General features: G+C 46.0%; 1 protein-coding gene across 1 annotated transcript in view; it reads left to right on the forward strand.

Moving 5' to 3' along the window:
• The first annotated feature begins 919 nt into the window (after nt 1-919).
• Nucleotides 920-15714, forward strand: part of LOC149348416 (uncharacterized) — a 29350-nt gene continuing 14555 nt past the window's right edge. The window contains exons 1-4 of the mRNA XM_089541754.1: nt 920-1310; nt 12056-12181; nt 14010-14232; nt 14803-14953. Coding sequence (XP_089397880.1) covers nt 920-1310; nt 12056-12181; nt 14010-14232; nt 14803-14953 — 891 coding nt within the window. The remainder of the gene's footprint in view (nt 1311-12055; nt 12182-14009; nt 14233-14802; nt 14954-15714) is intronic.

Genomic DNA, 15714 nt, shown 5'->3' on the forward strand with positions numbered 1-15714 from the left:
GCAGGCGAAGCAGGTGGCTTTAAATGTTCTTGAAGCGCTTCGCGTCGAGTGCGGGGGCAGTTCGAGTACAAATGCGCTCATCAAGAGGACAGCAAAACTCACGCAGGTGAGCGAGCGAACGCTGTACAAGTGGACAACGGAGACGTTGAAGGCGGGCCGAGTGTTGTCACCAAAGAAGCGTGCTGGCGGAAGAGGCCGCGACCGGAAGAAGAAGCTGGACGATTTTGACCTGAGCGTGCTGCGAAGGGTGGTACACACCTTTTTCCAGGGAGGGGAAATTCCAACTATCGCGAAGGTGGTGGCGCATTTCGAAGAGGACGACACGCTACCGACCATGTCCGCAACGACAATGCAGAGGATGTTGAAGAAACTTGGCTTCCGATACAAGAAGCGCTCTCGGAATGCGATGTTAATCGAAGCGACGCACATTGTGCAGTGTCGCCGCCGGTACCTGCGCCAGATAGCGGAGCTGCGCCGCCAGAGTAGGCCTATTTTCTTCACCGACGAAACGTGGGTTAACGCCGGCCACACGCGAAGTCGAGTGTGGACAGACTGCACCATCCAATCTGCACACCAAGCGCATCGATCCGGACTGTCGACTGGTCTACAAAACCGCAGTGGCAAAGGTGGCAGGCTTATTGTGACGCATTGCGGTAGTGAGCAAGGTTTTGTCGAAGGCGCAGTGAAAGTTTTCCGAGCGAAGAAAAACTCGGGCGATTACCACGAGGAAATGAGCGGAGAACAATACGAAAAAATGGTTCTCCAAGAGACTTCTCCCACTACTACCACCCGGCAACGTTATAGTGATGGACAACGCGCCATATCATTCTGTGAAGCAGGATAAAGTGCCGCGGATGAGTGCCTCAAAAAGGACGTATAGGCTTGGCTGTCCGGAAAAGGTGTCGCGTGGAGCAGCGGCATGGTGAAGGCCGAGCTCATGCAGCTTGTCAGCAGTGTGAACACAGGCGGGGAGCGATACCGTGTGGACTGCATTGCTGAAGCTGCTGGCCATCTCGTTGTGCGCCTGCCACCGTACCACTGCCGACTGAACCCGATAAAGCTTGTCTGGAGCGACGTCAAGGGTTTCGTGGCCGGCCAAAACAAGACGTTTAAGCTCCAAGACGTCGAGCCTCTGGTTTGGCAGGCCGTCACGCAAGTGACTGTTGAGAAATGTAAGAATTCCGTGCTGCATATTATCAGTGAGGAAGATGTGATGAGAAAACTGGACCACATCATCGACGATGTGGACCAGGGACCGGCCATTGTTGTCAACCTGGAGGACGATACAACCAGCATTGCTGAATTCAGTTGTGATGAGGACGATGAGATGATCGAGCCCGTTTAACGTGCGTTGACTTTAGCGCTGCACATGGGCTTGTTTTGCATTTCGCCACCATCAACATTCGGCTGCCTCGGCACGGTGGAGTAAATAAATTTATATGCACATGACACGATTACTGAAATTTACTGTGACGTGATAACAGAGGAACTGATGAGAACAGGTCGTGACAAAAAAAAAGTGGGGCTAGTCCCTTTGGAACGGGCGTCCGCCTGTCCAAAAGCAAACCAAGGAAAGAATAGAAAGACATCAAGCGCCACCTGCTAGAGGTAGAAAGAAGCTATCTACTAGTGCGCCTTCTTTCATATGGATCGAGCCACCTGGACATCAGGTGGATCGAGCCACAGGTGCATAGGAACACACTAAAGTAGTGCGCGCCATCCCGATTGGACAAGAGAGCTCTACCTTTCGTAGAGCTGCAAACATCTTGTGAGACGGAGCATAGAGAAGCGAGAATTGACAAGAGGAGACGGAAAAGTGGAAAACGCTGAAATTCAAATTTTCATCACAGACAGCTCAGTAGCTAACCACCTCATCCGGCATACCGCAAAACTTATTGAGAGCCCCTTTCGGGACAGTTTTAATGGTCTCACGTGTACTTCTCTTGAGCAGTTTCAAATAGAACAAGTTGTTTAAACAAGTCAGCGCCTTACCTTTCAACGCGCTAATGCATGCCAAACAGGCAAGCGAAGTCACACTCAATCCGGAGAAGCATCAGCACTTGCGTAAAGTGCAGAGGCGTCCTCCTTAAGATGTGTTTTTGGCCCTGGGTTCGCACCCCTTGTCGCAAAGGGTGGTCGCTAAGGGTTCGAAATGTAATTCAGCCACGCCCGCCACATTTTATCCCGGAAAGACGTGAGACAGGCTCAAAATTAATGTACACAAACTCCGGGCGTTCAAATTCTGAAAGGTCAATTTTGCTGGCGGCTAAAAAATAAGTTCACCACCATCCGCAGAGGTTGTTTTACGGATATTGACTGCATGGCATTCAACATCTACGAATTTTTTCTTGACCACGGGGTAAGAACATTAAAGCGAATGATAGCATGCAGTCTATAACTGCCGCTATTGCTCTACGCGCTTTGTTCGCTAACACGGAAAGCGGCGTAGTATCTCTGTACACTACCGAAATCAAAAGTCGCTGGGTATTGGACTCTGCATAGAGTATGGGAGGTTGTTTTTTACTGTTTCCTACAGAAGACCTTTCTTTAGGTTTACTTGAAAACTGAAATTCTGAGCATATCACGGCGCCGCAACCTTTCTCGAAAAGACACTCATTGCGCTGGCTGGTTTGCATGGAATAGTCTATCGTTTCCTCTTCTTTTTGCCTAAGGAGAAAATTGCTTGCTCAGTCACCAAAAGAGATTCGCATAGTAAACTTTGGTAGGTGAACTTCTTCGAGAAGTCCGAATCCCAAAATCATCCGAGGAACTATTTCAAAAAACCTAGAATAAATACTGGTTCCTACGGCATGGCTTCACCCAATGTATACTTACGCCCCCGCCTTGGTCTCTGGAAAAAAGAAAAAAAAAAGATAAAAAAGACTATGTGTGCCTGCGCCTCGAAAGATGACCGAATTTCAACTGAAAACTGCATGCAGGCTTTAAGATTCAAAGCGTAGTGCAGGCAACGGTTATGTTGATATCACGAAGTGCTTGTAATGACAAACTAAGACTAGGTCATATTCATTTATGATCTTACGGACCCCAGAGACTACAACTAAGATGATCGCAAGAAAGAATTTCGAAACAGAAGTACGATGCAGTAAAAGTATAGCTTCTATGAAGCAGATTTCCGAAATTATACCATCCCCTTAGGCTTACGCGTTTCCTTCGGGCCTTACTTGAAACGTTCAGTTCATCCAATCCCTGAGCAGCCACAACGGTGCTAAAGCAGCACCACTACACAAGGGCATGTCTACTAAGTATTACTCTAATATTTTCACTGCCCCACTGCTTCTCGCATGCTACTACCGTACTCCGCAATGGCCTCAGAATCGAATACGATGGCCACAAAAAGTATGTGTTTTGTGGTAAGTTGACACATGTATCTCTACGGACATCTCAGTATGGCGATACCGACTCGTTTTAGACTCGGTATCCTTACAGAAAAACGCTACTCTAAGTCACTGGTTTAAAGACATTGGTGATCAGCATCTTCGAGATACTGATCTTCCGATCGGTATCTCGCTGATCGGTATTCCATGCTGTGCCGGGCGGAAATGAGGCCGAGAACACAGTTACACTCTGTTCTCACCTGTACACAAGACTGGAGTTTCGTCGCAGGCTTTGATTCTAAGGAGTTTGAGAGCAATAACAATTTAAAAAAAAAACAAGAATGCTTCATGAAATTTGTTTACATCACGCGTATGGACATCTCTTCGACTTGCTGTTCCCAACCGCCGATAGGAGGGCCAGGACTCAACCTGAAGCACTGATAACTTTATTCCGATAGTTTCATAGGTTTCAATTCCATTGTGATTCGAGACCCTATTTGGTGATGGAGGGTAAGTTTCAGCGTCTCTTTAGAGTAGATATGCTTTGACTTTAACCCCGTTTTTTTTTTTGTGTTCTTAGAGCGATGGCGATTTGCGCATCATATAGTATTGCATTCAGAGCGGAACTTCAGTCTCTACACAATGTAATGCAAAGTCTCGCAAGGAGCCTGCGAATAACACAGAATTTAAGATATAATCAACAAGTTAAGTTCGCCTGTCCCAGTGCATCAGCGGAATAGCAATTAGTTATCAAAAGGGCGGCGCATCAAGATAGTCAGGCAAAACACGAAACACCGATGAGTTAGGTGATGAGGAAAGCAATGGTAGGTCACATACCAATCTAAAGACTTGAGGAAATGGTCCGCGTAGCGGTGCAGGTGTCCATTCAAAGCAGCGGTGTTATTGTTGTTGTTGTTGTTGTTGTTGTTGTTGTGGCGTCTTGAAATAGACTTCACCTTCACCCAATAGACTCATGCTGGTATTCTTCGTCGTCGATGCACAGCATCCTTAGATCGCGGCGTCGACGATGAAGAAGAATAAACGCTGCTGTGTCGAACCTCGCGCATTTGGTCAGATTCACGGTCAGAACTGAGCGAAGAAGACATCAATCGCGAAGCGCCATTACTGCTCGGAGTGGACTGCTTGAGTCCTTTGGTGACGATTCTGTCCTGTTAAACCGGTGAGTTCTGTCAAGTTATATCGGCGAGTGACGTCATCACTCAACTATTCGGTGCCTCCCCGCCGTGCTGGCTCAGTGAGTATGGCGTTCGGCTGCTGACCCGAAAGACGCGGGTTCGATCCCGGCCGCGGCGGTCGCATTTCGATTGAGGCGAAATCCTAGAGGCCCGTCTACTGCGCGATGACAGTGCACGTTAAAGAACCCCGGGTGGTCGAAATTTCCGGAGCCCTTCACTACGGCGTCTCTCATAGCCGGAGTCCCTTTGGAATGTTAAACCACCATAAATCCAAACTAAACCAATCTTCGATGCTTCGCCAGCTTGCGCACGTTATTGTGGAGAGCTTTTGAGAATTTTTGAGAACTCTCCACTCTTTTGAGAAGTGCTAACTCTGCCCGAAATTATGGATTTTCTAATTTTAGCTTGACTGTAACGCTTTACATTTCGTTTTCAGGTTATTAAACTCCCTTCTAATTAACACGCTAGCCGGTGAACATCTGGGAGGAAAAAAAAAGGACGATTCAAGTCAAAGACAACAGCAGAGTGACAAATTTCGTTCAGTTGCGCGCGTTCCAGGCAACACAGTGTACACAATTTTATTTTTTTTTCAGATTTCTGCTCAGCGTCATGTTCTACAACAGTCCCTACATCAACCCGGCGCGACATCTCCTGCCACGCGGTTATCCACCGGCCGCGAACGATTTGGGGCACGCGGCAGGGCCCGAACAGGACATTCCTGCCAGACTACTGATCGCAGCCGAGGGTAGGCATCCCGACTGATGATATGCCGCGTGAAATCATTTATGCCTCCACCTCATCCGTTCAAAGTGAAGTTTAAAACAGTTCAAATTCAAATTTAAATTCTTTATTTACATTTAAAAGTACACAAAGATGTGTTCAACACTGTCTGGACCCGTAGCCGTAGGCTAGTCATGGGTCCAACAAATGAAATACAATACAATCATACAGACACTCCAGTACAATGCAACTAGAACATGTAACAACAGGGGAGATACATGTATATGAATACAAGTGCAGAAATGAAAAAAAAAAACATTTGCTTCTTCACTGACCAGTGACTTAGAGGTGGCGTATTTCACTGCAGACCATGGTTCCAGAACAGGTTGGCGCAGCCACACAGGGCTGCATGTTGAAATACTTTGACCAGCCATCCTCAGACCGCAGTTAATTGGGCGATTTATTAATGCGGAACACATTTTTGCGCTCACTGCATAGACCGGTAGTAGCATTTTGGGGGAAGTAGTTGAGCGAAAGCACTACCCTAATATGCAGTTTACGTACCCTCTCTGGTTCCCATGCTGTGGTGCCCTTCTGGCTGCTTTGTGATTCATTGCTGATAAAGGCTCTGGTTTAGCTGGCCACGAAGTAAGGTCCGAAATACATGTTTGTGCGGAAGTTCGAAAACCACTATACTAAAGGGGTAGTACTCAATGCAAAAGTCGCTCACCATTCCGGGCCTGATTTGACGTTGGTTTAACCTTGAGAAGCGCACCATAACAAGAGACTGCCTTTGACACATAGACCTTGGCCGATTTGGACAAAAATCGATGTTCGACCATAATTGAACGTGCCTGACACGACGTTGACATCAAAATTTGGCCCCGGTCATTTTCAAAAACTTGGACCAGCCCACCCCCGAAATACGACCTTAGCTGGTTCGGGCCAAAATCGATGTCCAGTCGTAACTGAGCCTACCCGACACGACGGTGACATACAAATTTGGCCTGGACCATTGCAAAAATGTTATCGCTCGACCTTTGGGAATAACCATGATTAAACCTTGCCTAACTTCTTAACTGCATTCTAGTGCTTCTGATCTTTGTTATCTTGAACACATTTTGTAATATTTTCTGGGATTCGCTAAAAACTTAAATGAATTGTGCAGAGTTCCGAGATACCGCATGTCATCCCATGTAGTCTAGCATATCTAACTTGACCCCTGACTTTTCCAAGCTTTCAACTGAAAGTGTGCCCACAGTACCTCATGTAAGCCTTCTTTTCCTCTCTCTTACAGAGGCAAAGGCGGGATCGTAAGTAACCCTGTGTGCAGCCGTACTGTATCAAGAACTGTCAATCCACTTTGCCTTCAATTGTTTCTCAAGTGATTTGGTGGACTAAAACATTTCTCGCTGAAGCTAACCAACAAAGGTGTTTTTTTCCTTTATGCGGCGTTAATTTCATAATTGAGAAATGAATTTTTTTTCTACATTAACTTCAAATAATAAAACACTGCACTCCATATCATGTGTGAGTGCCAAGAGTGCCCTCTGAGGAATCTTCGCACCGCCGCACAATGCTGAGAATTTCAAGTTTAAAGTAAATCCAAAGACGTTGCGTAAGTCTTTACGAAAGAAAATTATGCGGATGTTTAAGTGTCCATAAGAGTACATTGGGGCAGTGGTGTGCTCTGGATTTATTTCAAACACTAGCGGCTGGAGCTCCCGCACGTACAGTCGGGGACAAAAGTCTCTGGACCACGTGTTCCTCTAACGAAGCCGATAGCTCTGCTATTAGTCGGTGGCTGGTGACCACACTTGTGGAGGGTAAAAGTCAAAATTTTGTTCTTTCATCTCCACAAGTGTGGCCTCCAGCCGCTGTCTAATAGTAGAGCTACAAGCTTCGTTTGAGGAACACGTGGTCCGGAGACTTTTGTCCCCGACTGTACATCAGCAGTTTTTCTTCTGTGACGACAAATGTACTGCTATCCCATCAAAACCAGGGTAGGAGTGCGGGCTGGTTGGTGACCCATTACATTATATGTAATCGCGTCTCTCATAGCCTTAGTCGCTTTGGGACGTTAAAACCCCATAAACCAAACCATTATATGTAATCCATCAGAACCAGCTCCCGTAATCCTCTGAAAAGGCAGACCACAAGCGACACTAGTTGGCGCCCATTATCATCACTAGCCTGACTGCGTTTCCTGCAGGCCCAAGGCCCTTCGCATATCTCTACATTTAACCCCGTCCTGATCCAGCTGCGGCCACCGTATCCTCGCAAACTTCTCAATCTCATCCACCCACCTAACTTTCTGCCGCCCCTGCTACGCTTGCCTTCTCTTGGAATCCACTCCATTACCCCTAACGCTACCATCGGTTTATTTGTGCATTCGCATTACATGCGCTGCCCAAGCCAATTCCTTCCTCTTGATTTCGACAAGGATATGATTAACCCGCGTTTGTTCCGTGCCTCACTGTGCTCTCTTCTCTCTTAACGTTACATCAGTAATCTTCCTTTTCCTTTATAGCACCTCGCTGCGTTGTCCATAACTTTAGCTGAACCCTTTTAGTTGTCCTCTACGTTTCTGCCCTGTAGGTGAGTACCGTAAGGTACAGCTGTTATGTACTTTACTGCCATTCATGACCTGAGAAAACCTCCCAAATGCGCTCCACACCATTCTTATTACCTCCCTAAGTAGACGTATTCTTTTACCACCTCCAGCGATTCGCTACCAATGTTCCCGGCAGGGACTGTTGAATATTACCTTGGTTTTCTGCATATAAATTTTTACACCCATCATTCTGCTCTGCCTGTCTAACTCACTTATCATGCTTTGCAGTTCATATACTAAGTGACTTTGCAAGGTAATGTCATCAGCTAATTGCAAATTACTTGGTTATTCTTCATTAGCTCTTATCCTCAATTTTTCACGATCCAGACCTTCGAATACAGGCGGTAAACAGCAATGGCGAGATAACGTCTACCTGCCTGACACCCTTCCTATCGGAATTTTATTGATGACTTTATGGAGGACTATAGTAGCTTTGCAGCCGTTTTAGACACGCTCTCCTACACCCTCATTTCGCAATGCCTGCATGACTGCTCAGGTTTCGACTCAGTTCAATGCTTTCTCGTACTCTGTGGAAGCTATATTCTTTGGTTATATTCCGCGCATTTCTCTATCACCTGAATGATAGTGTGAATGTGGTCTATTGTCTAAATTCCTTTACGAAAACATGTCTGATCAATTGGTTGATTGAAGACTAAAGCTCTCACTCCTCAAGCGATTACCTTACTAGATACCTTGTAGGCAACGCTCAGTAAGCTGAACAGTCTGCAATCTTTCAGGTCCTTGATGTGTCCTTTCTTAAAGATTAAGAAGACGTTAGCGCTCTTCCAAGCTTCTGGTATGCTCGAGGTGATATGGCATGGCGTATACTGGGTGGCTAGTTTTTCTAGCACAATCTTGCCACCGTCCTTCAACAGATCTGCTGCTTCCTGATCCCCATCAGCTGCTTTATACCTTTTCATTGCTCCCAAGGCTTTCTTTACTTGTTCTTTCGCTACTGGCGGGATGTCCCATTGCTGTGTGTTACTGCCTCTCTCATTTACGTCCTGATTACGTTGGCTACTACATAGATTTGTATAGAACTCTTCGGCTACTTTAACTATATATCTTGTCCATATTTCTAATGACATTTCCCTCCTTGACTCTTAACGCTTACACCCAATTTTTGCCTATGCCTAGACTATGCCTAATTTTGCCTGTGCCTCTTCTCCACTCCTAGATTACCCCCATTGTTTAGAGCATTAATAATCAACTTCCTTATGTCGGTTACCTTTCGCATGTTGATTAACTAATTCATGGCGGTAACGGAGCTATTCGGAACTGTTAGTTGCGCGCACACATTGCAATAGCAGCAGCTATAGACTGCATGCTATCATTCTTCTCATTTACCGCATCATGTCAGGAGGAAAAATATCAATGAAGTGGGACCCCAGACAGCCGAAATCAGTCAGAAAGTTCCGCTGATGGTGTTAGATTTATTGCATACATGTCCAGCGCTGCAAACTTGGCTCAGCAACACTGTACCGCGCGGAGTCTAACGTACTATGGAGTACTGTGTTGGAGTTAAATGACGGACCGTGGTGGTTGTAACGCGATTAGGGGAGAGATTCGCAGGGCGTGTATCTGCTCCGCACGGCTCCTGCAATTATCTTGTGCCAAGCAGAGTGGATAAATATGAGTGTAGAATGTTTGATTAGATGAAGTTGGTATAAGTCGAGGAATACTAATATAGCAAATACACATATGCAGCAGCTATCTTCAAACATGCGCAGTAAATGCACAACACATGCTCAGGAACGTGTATGCATGTCAGAGATCTACAGTCGGAGGCAGAAGTCTTCGGGACTTTTGACGCGTAACCGAAGCTGAAAACTGCTACTAGCCTGTGGCTGAAGACTACACTTGTGAAATTGAAATTTTAATTGCTTTATTCTGTGGTAGTGAATGGAGGTGATCACCGAAAAACGTCGTCCGTAGGCGCCGAGGTCTCTTTTCGCGTGCACTGGAGGCCTGCATCAAGCGACGACAAATATTTGCCTCCACTTTCCATTTCATGCAGGGGAAAAGGCGCTCCGACGCTTATGGTGATCTTGTGCGCCTTGCTGTTTTTCCTGATCTGTGGCTCGGTCATCACGGTGTCTTTGCTGATAAGCCGTAAGCACTGGCAACGGTCAAACGCCTCGCGTTCATTTGTCATTACAAAGGACGACAGGAACACTACCTTCACGTGCTGGTAACACTCACTTTTCAAATAAGTTTGCCTTGTGGAAGGAAAGCGACGGAATGTTTACCAGGTGTCCCAGCTAAATGTAACCAAGGTTTTAAAAAAGACAGGGTGTCCTAGCCGTCTGAAACCAAATGGGGGTTGTTTAGAGTCGCGTGACCTAGTCTGCAGTATTTTTTCGTTCTTCAAGGTTGTCTAATTAGTCAAGCTTAATTAACTAACTTTTTAATTATTGACTCGAGGAACAAAGTGTCAATGGAAAAGTTGAAGATCGCTTTGAGAAACAGCTTACTGAGTCATTTGCAGCAAAGTAATATTTACATAAAGTAGTTTTTTTACCGGCCTTTAACCATAACCCGCACAATAAGAAAAAGCTTCCACACGACAACTGCGCCACTTCAACGTCCCAAGACGCGCTTTAAAGAATAAAATTCGTTTTTTCTCAAGTCCTCTCCTCGATGAGACTTTGGGTGCACGTCGGGGCAGAGAAGTGAGCGAGCAGCTCGTCACGTGACAACTTTCTTTTAAGGCCAATAAATGAAGCTACGTAAATCGTAACTTGACGGAAACAGCACTACTAGCGGTTTTTCGAGGTGATATAAAACTTTTGCATGACGCTTTCTTCCAGAAGTCAATAATTAAAAAGTTAGCTAATTACACTTAACTAAATAATTAACTTTGAAGAGCGAAAAAAATACTCAAGACTAGTCCACGCGACTATGAAAAACCCTGAGTTGGTTTCACTGGACTAGGACACTTCACCTTTTTCAAAAGTTGGTTACATTTAGCTGGGACACCCGCTATACGTAGCTACATACGCGAAGCTGAAGGAGAAAAAAAAAGAGGGGCATTTGGGGAGGAGGAGGCAGTAGTATGATTCCATTTAGGCTGCTTTTTGCCCTTGTGATGTTTTTTTCCTGTTGTCAATGAAACTGAAAGTTGAATTCGCAGAAGATGACTCGTAAGACTCTTGCAGCTTTTTATTGTTATTGCTTCTCAAGAGCTATAAAGACAAGGGCCAACCTGTGTTCTGGTCTTCTTAAGCAACAATTACTAGTTTATTCGCTGCTGCAAGACAGCAGCTCTGGATCAGGAAATGAGCACAGAAATTCGTCACCCGCGTGTGCTCGTCAAAATGTATTGTTTCTGAGGATAGTTGGAACACTACCTAAACAGAACGGAATAGCCGGACAAAGAAGCAAAAGTGTCACTCATAAAGCGAAACAAATTCTTAGTTCGCGCGGAAATTCCTTCGCGTTAAGTATTTTGTGTCGCTTCTATTTTTCTCATCTTTACCATAACTGTGCTTTGACAGTGCAACATCTTGCTACTTCACAATTACGGTATTCTCTCAAGCGGAAAAAATGGAGCTCCGGATCTCGTGTTACCTTCATACCCTGAAAAATATACTCCGCAACTTTAGATAGCATTGTTAAGATGGTTGTGCAGCGTACGTCCTCAATGCACGCATTCGCTACAGGTGGTATTCCAGCAGTCCATTCTGCTAATTGCCTTTCAGAGGGTAAGCATATCTCGTTTTCAAAGCCATCTGCAACCAGGAGCCATCACGATCTTAATATCCGACCTCTTTTTGTTCGTACTAACGTTTTCAAATACAGCTTTTTTCCTCGCACTGTGGAGAATTGGAACTCTTTGCATGGCAAGATTCGTGCATTATCAGCTTCTGATTTTCCGTCATCAGTTGAGTCGTAGCATTGTATGGTGTTGTTTTCAGCGTTTATATTTGTAATCCTTGTCATGTACCCTTTGATGCGTGGAATCGTTCCACGTTTTATGTACCCATTCCTGCTATAGCCCCTAGAATGGGGCTGCAGTATTTTCAAATAATAATAATAATATTACAGAGCACAGCGATGCAAGTTTTCCTCCGACAGCGTGCCCAGTTTCCCTTTCGGAGCGCATGTACTTTTATAGCTTTTTTTTTTTTGGGGGGGGGGGGGCACAACCTCGTGTTTTACTAGAGCCACTTTTGTAAATGCGTGTGTAGCTCCCGACCACCCTGCCACCGACGTCGGCGACGAGATCGAACGTGGTCCTCCCGCGCCTGCTCCCCCCATGGTTGTGGAACTGCCGGTCTTGGTCGACGACCCGACGAACCCCACGCCTCCAAAGGGTACTGTAAGGTGCACTGTCTGCTAATCTTGCAGAGCACTGCAGAAACTTAACTTTCACACTAAATAAATAGTTCTAGCAGCTTTGTGCCCCGCAGTCGGGTTCATATGAATGAATGAATGAATGAATGAATGAATGAATGAATGAATGAATGAATGAATGAATGAATGAATGTCGGATCGAATGAGTGACTAAGCAGTTGATAAGAGCTTTATCTTAACAAATCATGAGGGAATAAATATTTGGTAAAAACTCTACCTAAATTGTGGCTCATCGATTTAAAATCTTGCGCAGTGAAAGTAGCATAGCAACGCTTAACCAGTTCACGTCACTCCGGGGAGTACTTTTCACGCTTGTTTCTTTTTCGTGCTTCTTCTGGAGAAGCGAACACCGCATTTGGCACTGGTGAACACTCACAAGTTTCGGTTACACCGCACGTAAATACCTCCGAAAGCAGAAAATTGGACAGCCGTCGCAGTAACTCACTTCGTAGAGCACCGGACGCGAAATTAGGAAGTGGCGGGTTCGGATCCTACAGCCGGCGGGTGGTTTATTTAGTCCGGGAAACTAAATGTTACCGCAATCCCCGCATTTCGTCGTTGGCTGCCTGCCTGAGATGTTAAAATCCCGTCTTTGAAAATGTAAAGTCTTATAAGGCTAATAATGATCGACAGCTGGAAAGATGTGATAGGCTGCAGTGAACAGTCGCCACATTGTTATAACTAAAAGTTAACAATAAAAATTTTGTTAATCAGCTGACTTGATAACATTATTACCTCTTTTTCTCACACTCGAAACTCTGTAGTTCCACATGACTCAGAATCCTTCTTTATACCTAAAAAAACTATTTTTAATAATTGTTTGGTGACCTTCACTGAAACAGAAACGTTCGCGCTTGTAGATTAACATTTGCCAAGCAGCTGTATTAGTGCGTTCTTGCATATGTAGACGTAAGATATGATAGGAGGGCGTTGCTCACACGCTGCGATAAACAAAGTTCTCTGTGCAGTGTTCGCACAGATGCGGGGTGCGAATGTGTAAAATACGACTCGTGAGTTTCAAAAATATGCTCGTATGTGACCCTTGCCGACAACCCTCAAGCCACTGAGGCTTGAGGGTTGAGAGAGGCATACAACGAAATCTACGGCGCGCCGCCATTTCTCTTGGATATGTCGTTCATATACTATGGCAGGTCTTTAAATGATGACATTGTAGTTACCAATTTCTTGGCCAGTAAGAGAACGATAGAAGTGCTGTTCTGTACGCGGTCGCTAGAAATTACATTTGTTGGTGTGCATTCTGCGCCGCGGTCCACGTGCTGAATAGCACGGGCGCTGTGTCCTTTGCTGGCGGTCATCCTGTTGCTGTGTAAGAATCGTCGGTGCCTCCCTATGACATGTTCCGTAACCTCGCCTATCTTCGTCGTGCTCTATCACCTCCCTCAATACTAGCGCAGCTTATGGTTGCAGTGAACGCGCCCTGTATTAGTTAAGAAGTCTAACAATATTCTGATAGTTTCAGTGCAGCAGAGGTGTATACAAACGTATACGCCTAGCGGACCATGGATGTGCACGCCACACATGCGCAGTGACCGAGATGGAAAGCGCTGCTTCTACTGCGCATGCGCAGGTGATTCCCTGCTGCTGCTATGTACTTACGTCTACGCGATAGTATACGCTATCCTAAACCTCCAAGATTTGTCATAAGTTGACGCTGAGTGTTCCCCTCTATACCGTACTAGACTGTAAGTCCTTGACGCGCGGAAGATATACCGGACATAGGCGTGTACATGGTTTAGTTCAAAAATATTATGCTGCACATGTCTGCAGCACCGGTATCCGAGACCCTGCTCTGCACCTACGGCGCCAGGACGAGCACGGACGCGGTGATGGCTGAAGACGGCCTCTGCGATTACGCTTTCTTCGACTCGCTGTACGGAGACGACAAGAACACACTCGTCGACCACACGCAGTTCGGGGATGACCTGAAGACCTTCTTGCGGGCTGCCGACAGATATACCAGGACTGCACTCGGACTGGCGTTCTCTTTCCAGTGAGTATATGCTTCCGTGGATTTACAGCGCCATAAAAAAAAAAAACACGAGTATTCACATTCAACTATTGTAATTAAAATCAAATGCAACCGAAAGACACTTTGATCGAGGAAGAACTGAATCGCTACAGTGCTTGGGGTAATCCGCTCAGTGCAGGGACGAGTATCCGGGACCTGAGGCGTCGATGTAGCATAACGTCTCACATAACAGAAAATTTCACGTTGCCATCACAGCTGAATGGCGTCATGATCAATTACTAAGCGTGTATTTAGACTGACTTGTTACTGAGGCTTAAAAGCTGTTATGGTTGCGAAATAACTACACCAATAAGATTTATTCTGGGATCAAAAAAGTGAATGCCGCGAAACACGCCCATGTAATTGAATGCCCTGCATTGCATCATCAAAAGGTCAATGCTGATATTGCAATATTCATCTGAACTCTAGTAAGGATATAAAGAGTGCATTCTTAGGGTTACTTGACATGGCCACTTGTGGCATATGATCCATGGCAGTGAAAGTGAGGCGGCTTCCTCGCGGTCACCCTTAAGCCCCACTCGATGTGCGCAGGCGAATGGCACGGGCGTCTGCCGATCTACGACAGACACATTCCAATCCGCTGGGAGATTTCTGGCACATGAGAATCTTCCATGCTGGAGTGCTCGACACGGCCGAAAACGCGTACTGGCAACAGATGCAAGAGGCCATCTCCCTGGTCAAAGTGAGTCTTATTCTCCCATCATTGCAAAAAAAATTTGCAGTGGTTTAGCTCTGGTTGACCTTGGAGGATTGCGAAAGCAACGAGAAGAGAGAGAGGCGATGGAGAGCGCGTGGCAGCGGTGGCGCTCCCGACACGCGAGCTATGCGCCGCTGCTGCACATGCGCAACCGGCGAGCACGGCAGCGGAACTTCTGAGTCACCCGCGCGCAGCGACGGCGGCTGCGCGCCAGCTGTACGCCGTGTGACGTCACTGCTCCTCGCGCATGCGCAGTATGGCCTTTCGTCAGCTCCGCGAAATGGCTCGGCGACTCGCGTAGTGTTGCTTTCGCAACAAAAAAGTACGCAGCAGCACACTCACGAGGCCGTTTGCAAGTGCTGCTGAAGTCCAGCCCTGCGGACTGCGTTTGGAGTAAATGGGGCGGATTACGCCGCCTCATCTGCTCTTCTCCTCATATGACCTCCCTTAAGTATGCTACCTTTTTCTCCTTTGTCTTCCTGTTGCTTTCCAAACTCAGGTGAATAACTTGAATAACCAATCATTCTACTCATCACAGAATTTAAGGGGACACGCGGCAACTAAAACCATTTTCCTTCTTTATACCCATGAAATCTAACCAATTCGGCAAAGATATGTAACTGCAGCTACATTTGTTAGACTACCTGCTATAGTTACTGCACAATTACAATTAACACTCTCGTAATTCCAGACGCGTCCAAGTAATTAAAACCGCGTTTTTATGTCAGCATGTTATCGAAGCCCTG

This window comes from Amblyomma mixtum, chromosome 4, assembly GCF_055824585.1.
Source record: "Amblyomma mixtum isolate Tamu chromosome 4, ASM5582458v1, whole genome shotgun sequence".
Taxonomy (NCBI): Eukaryota; Metazoa; Arthropoda; class Arachnida; order Ixodida; family Ixodidae; genus Amblyomma; species Amblyomma mixtum.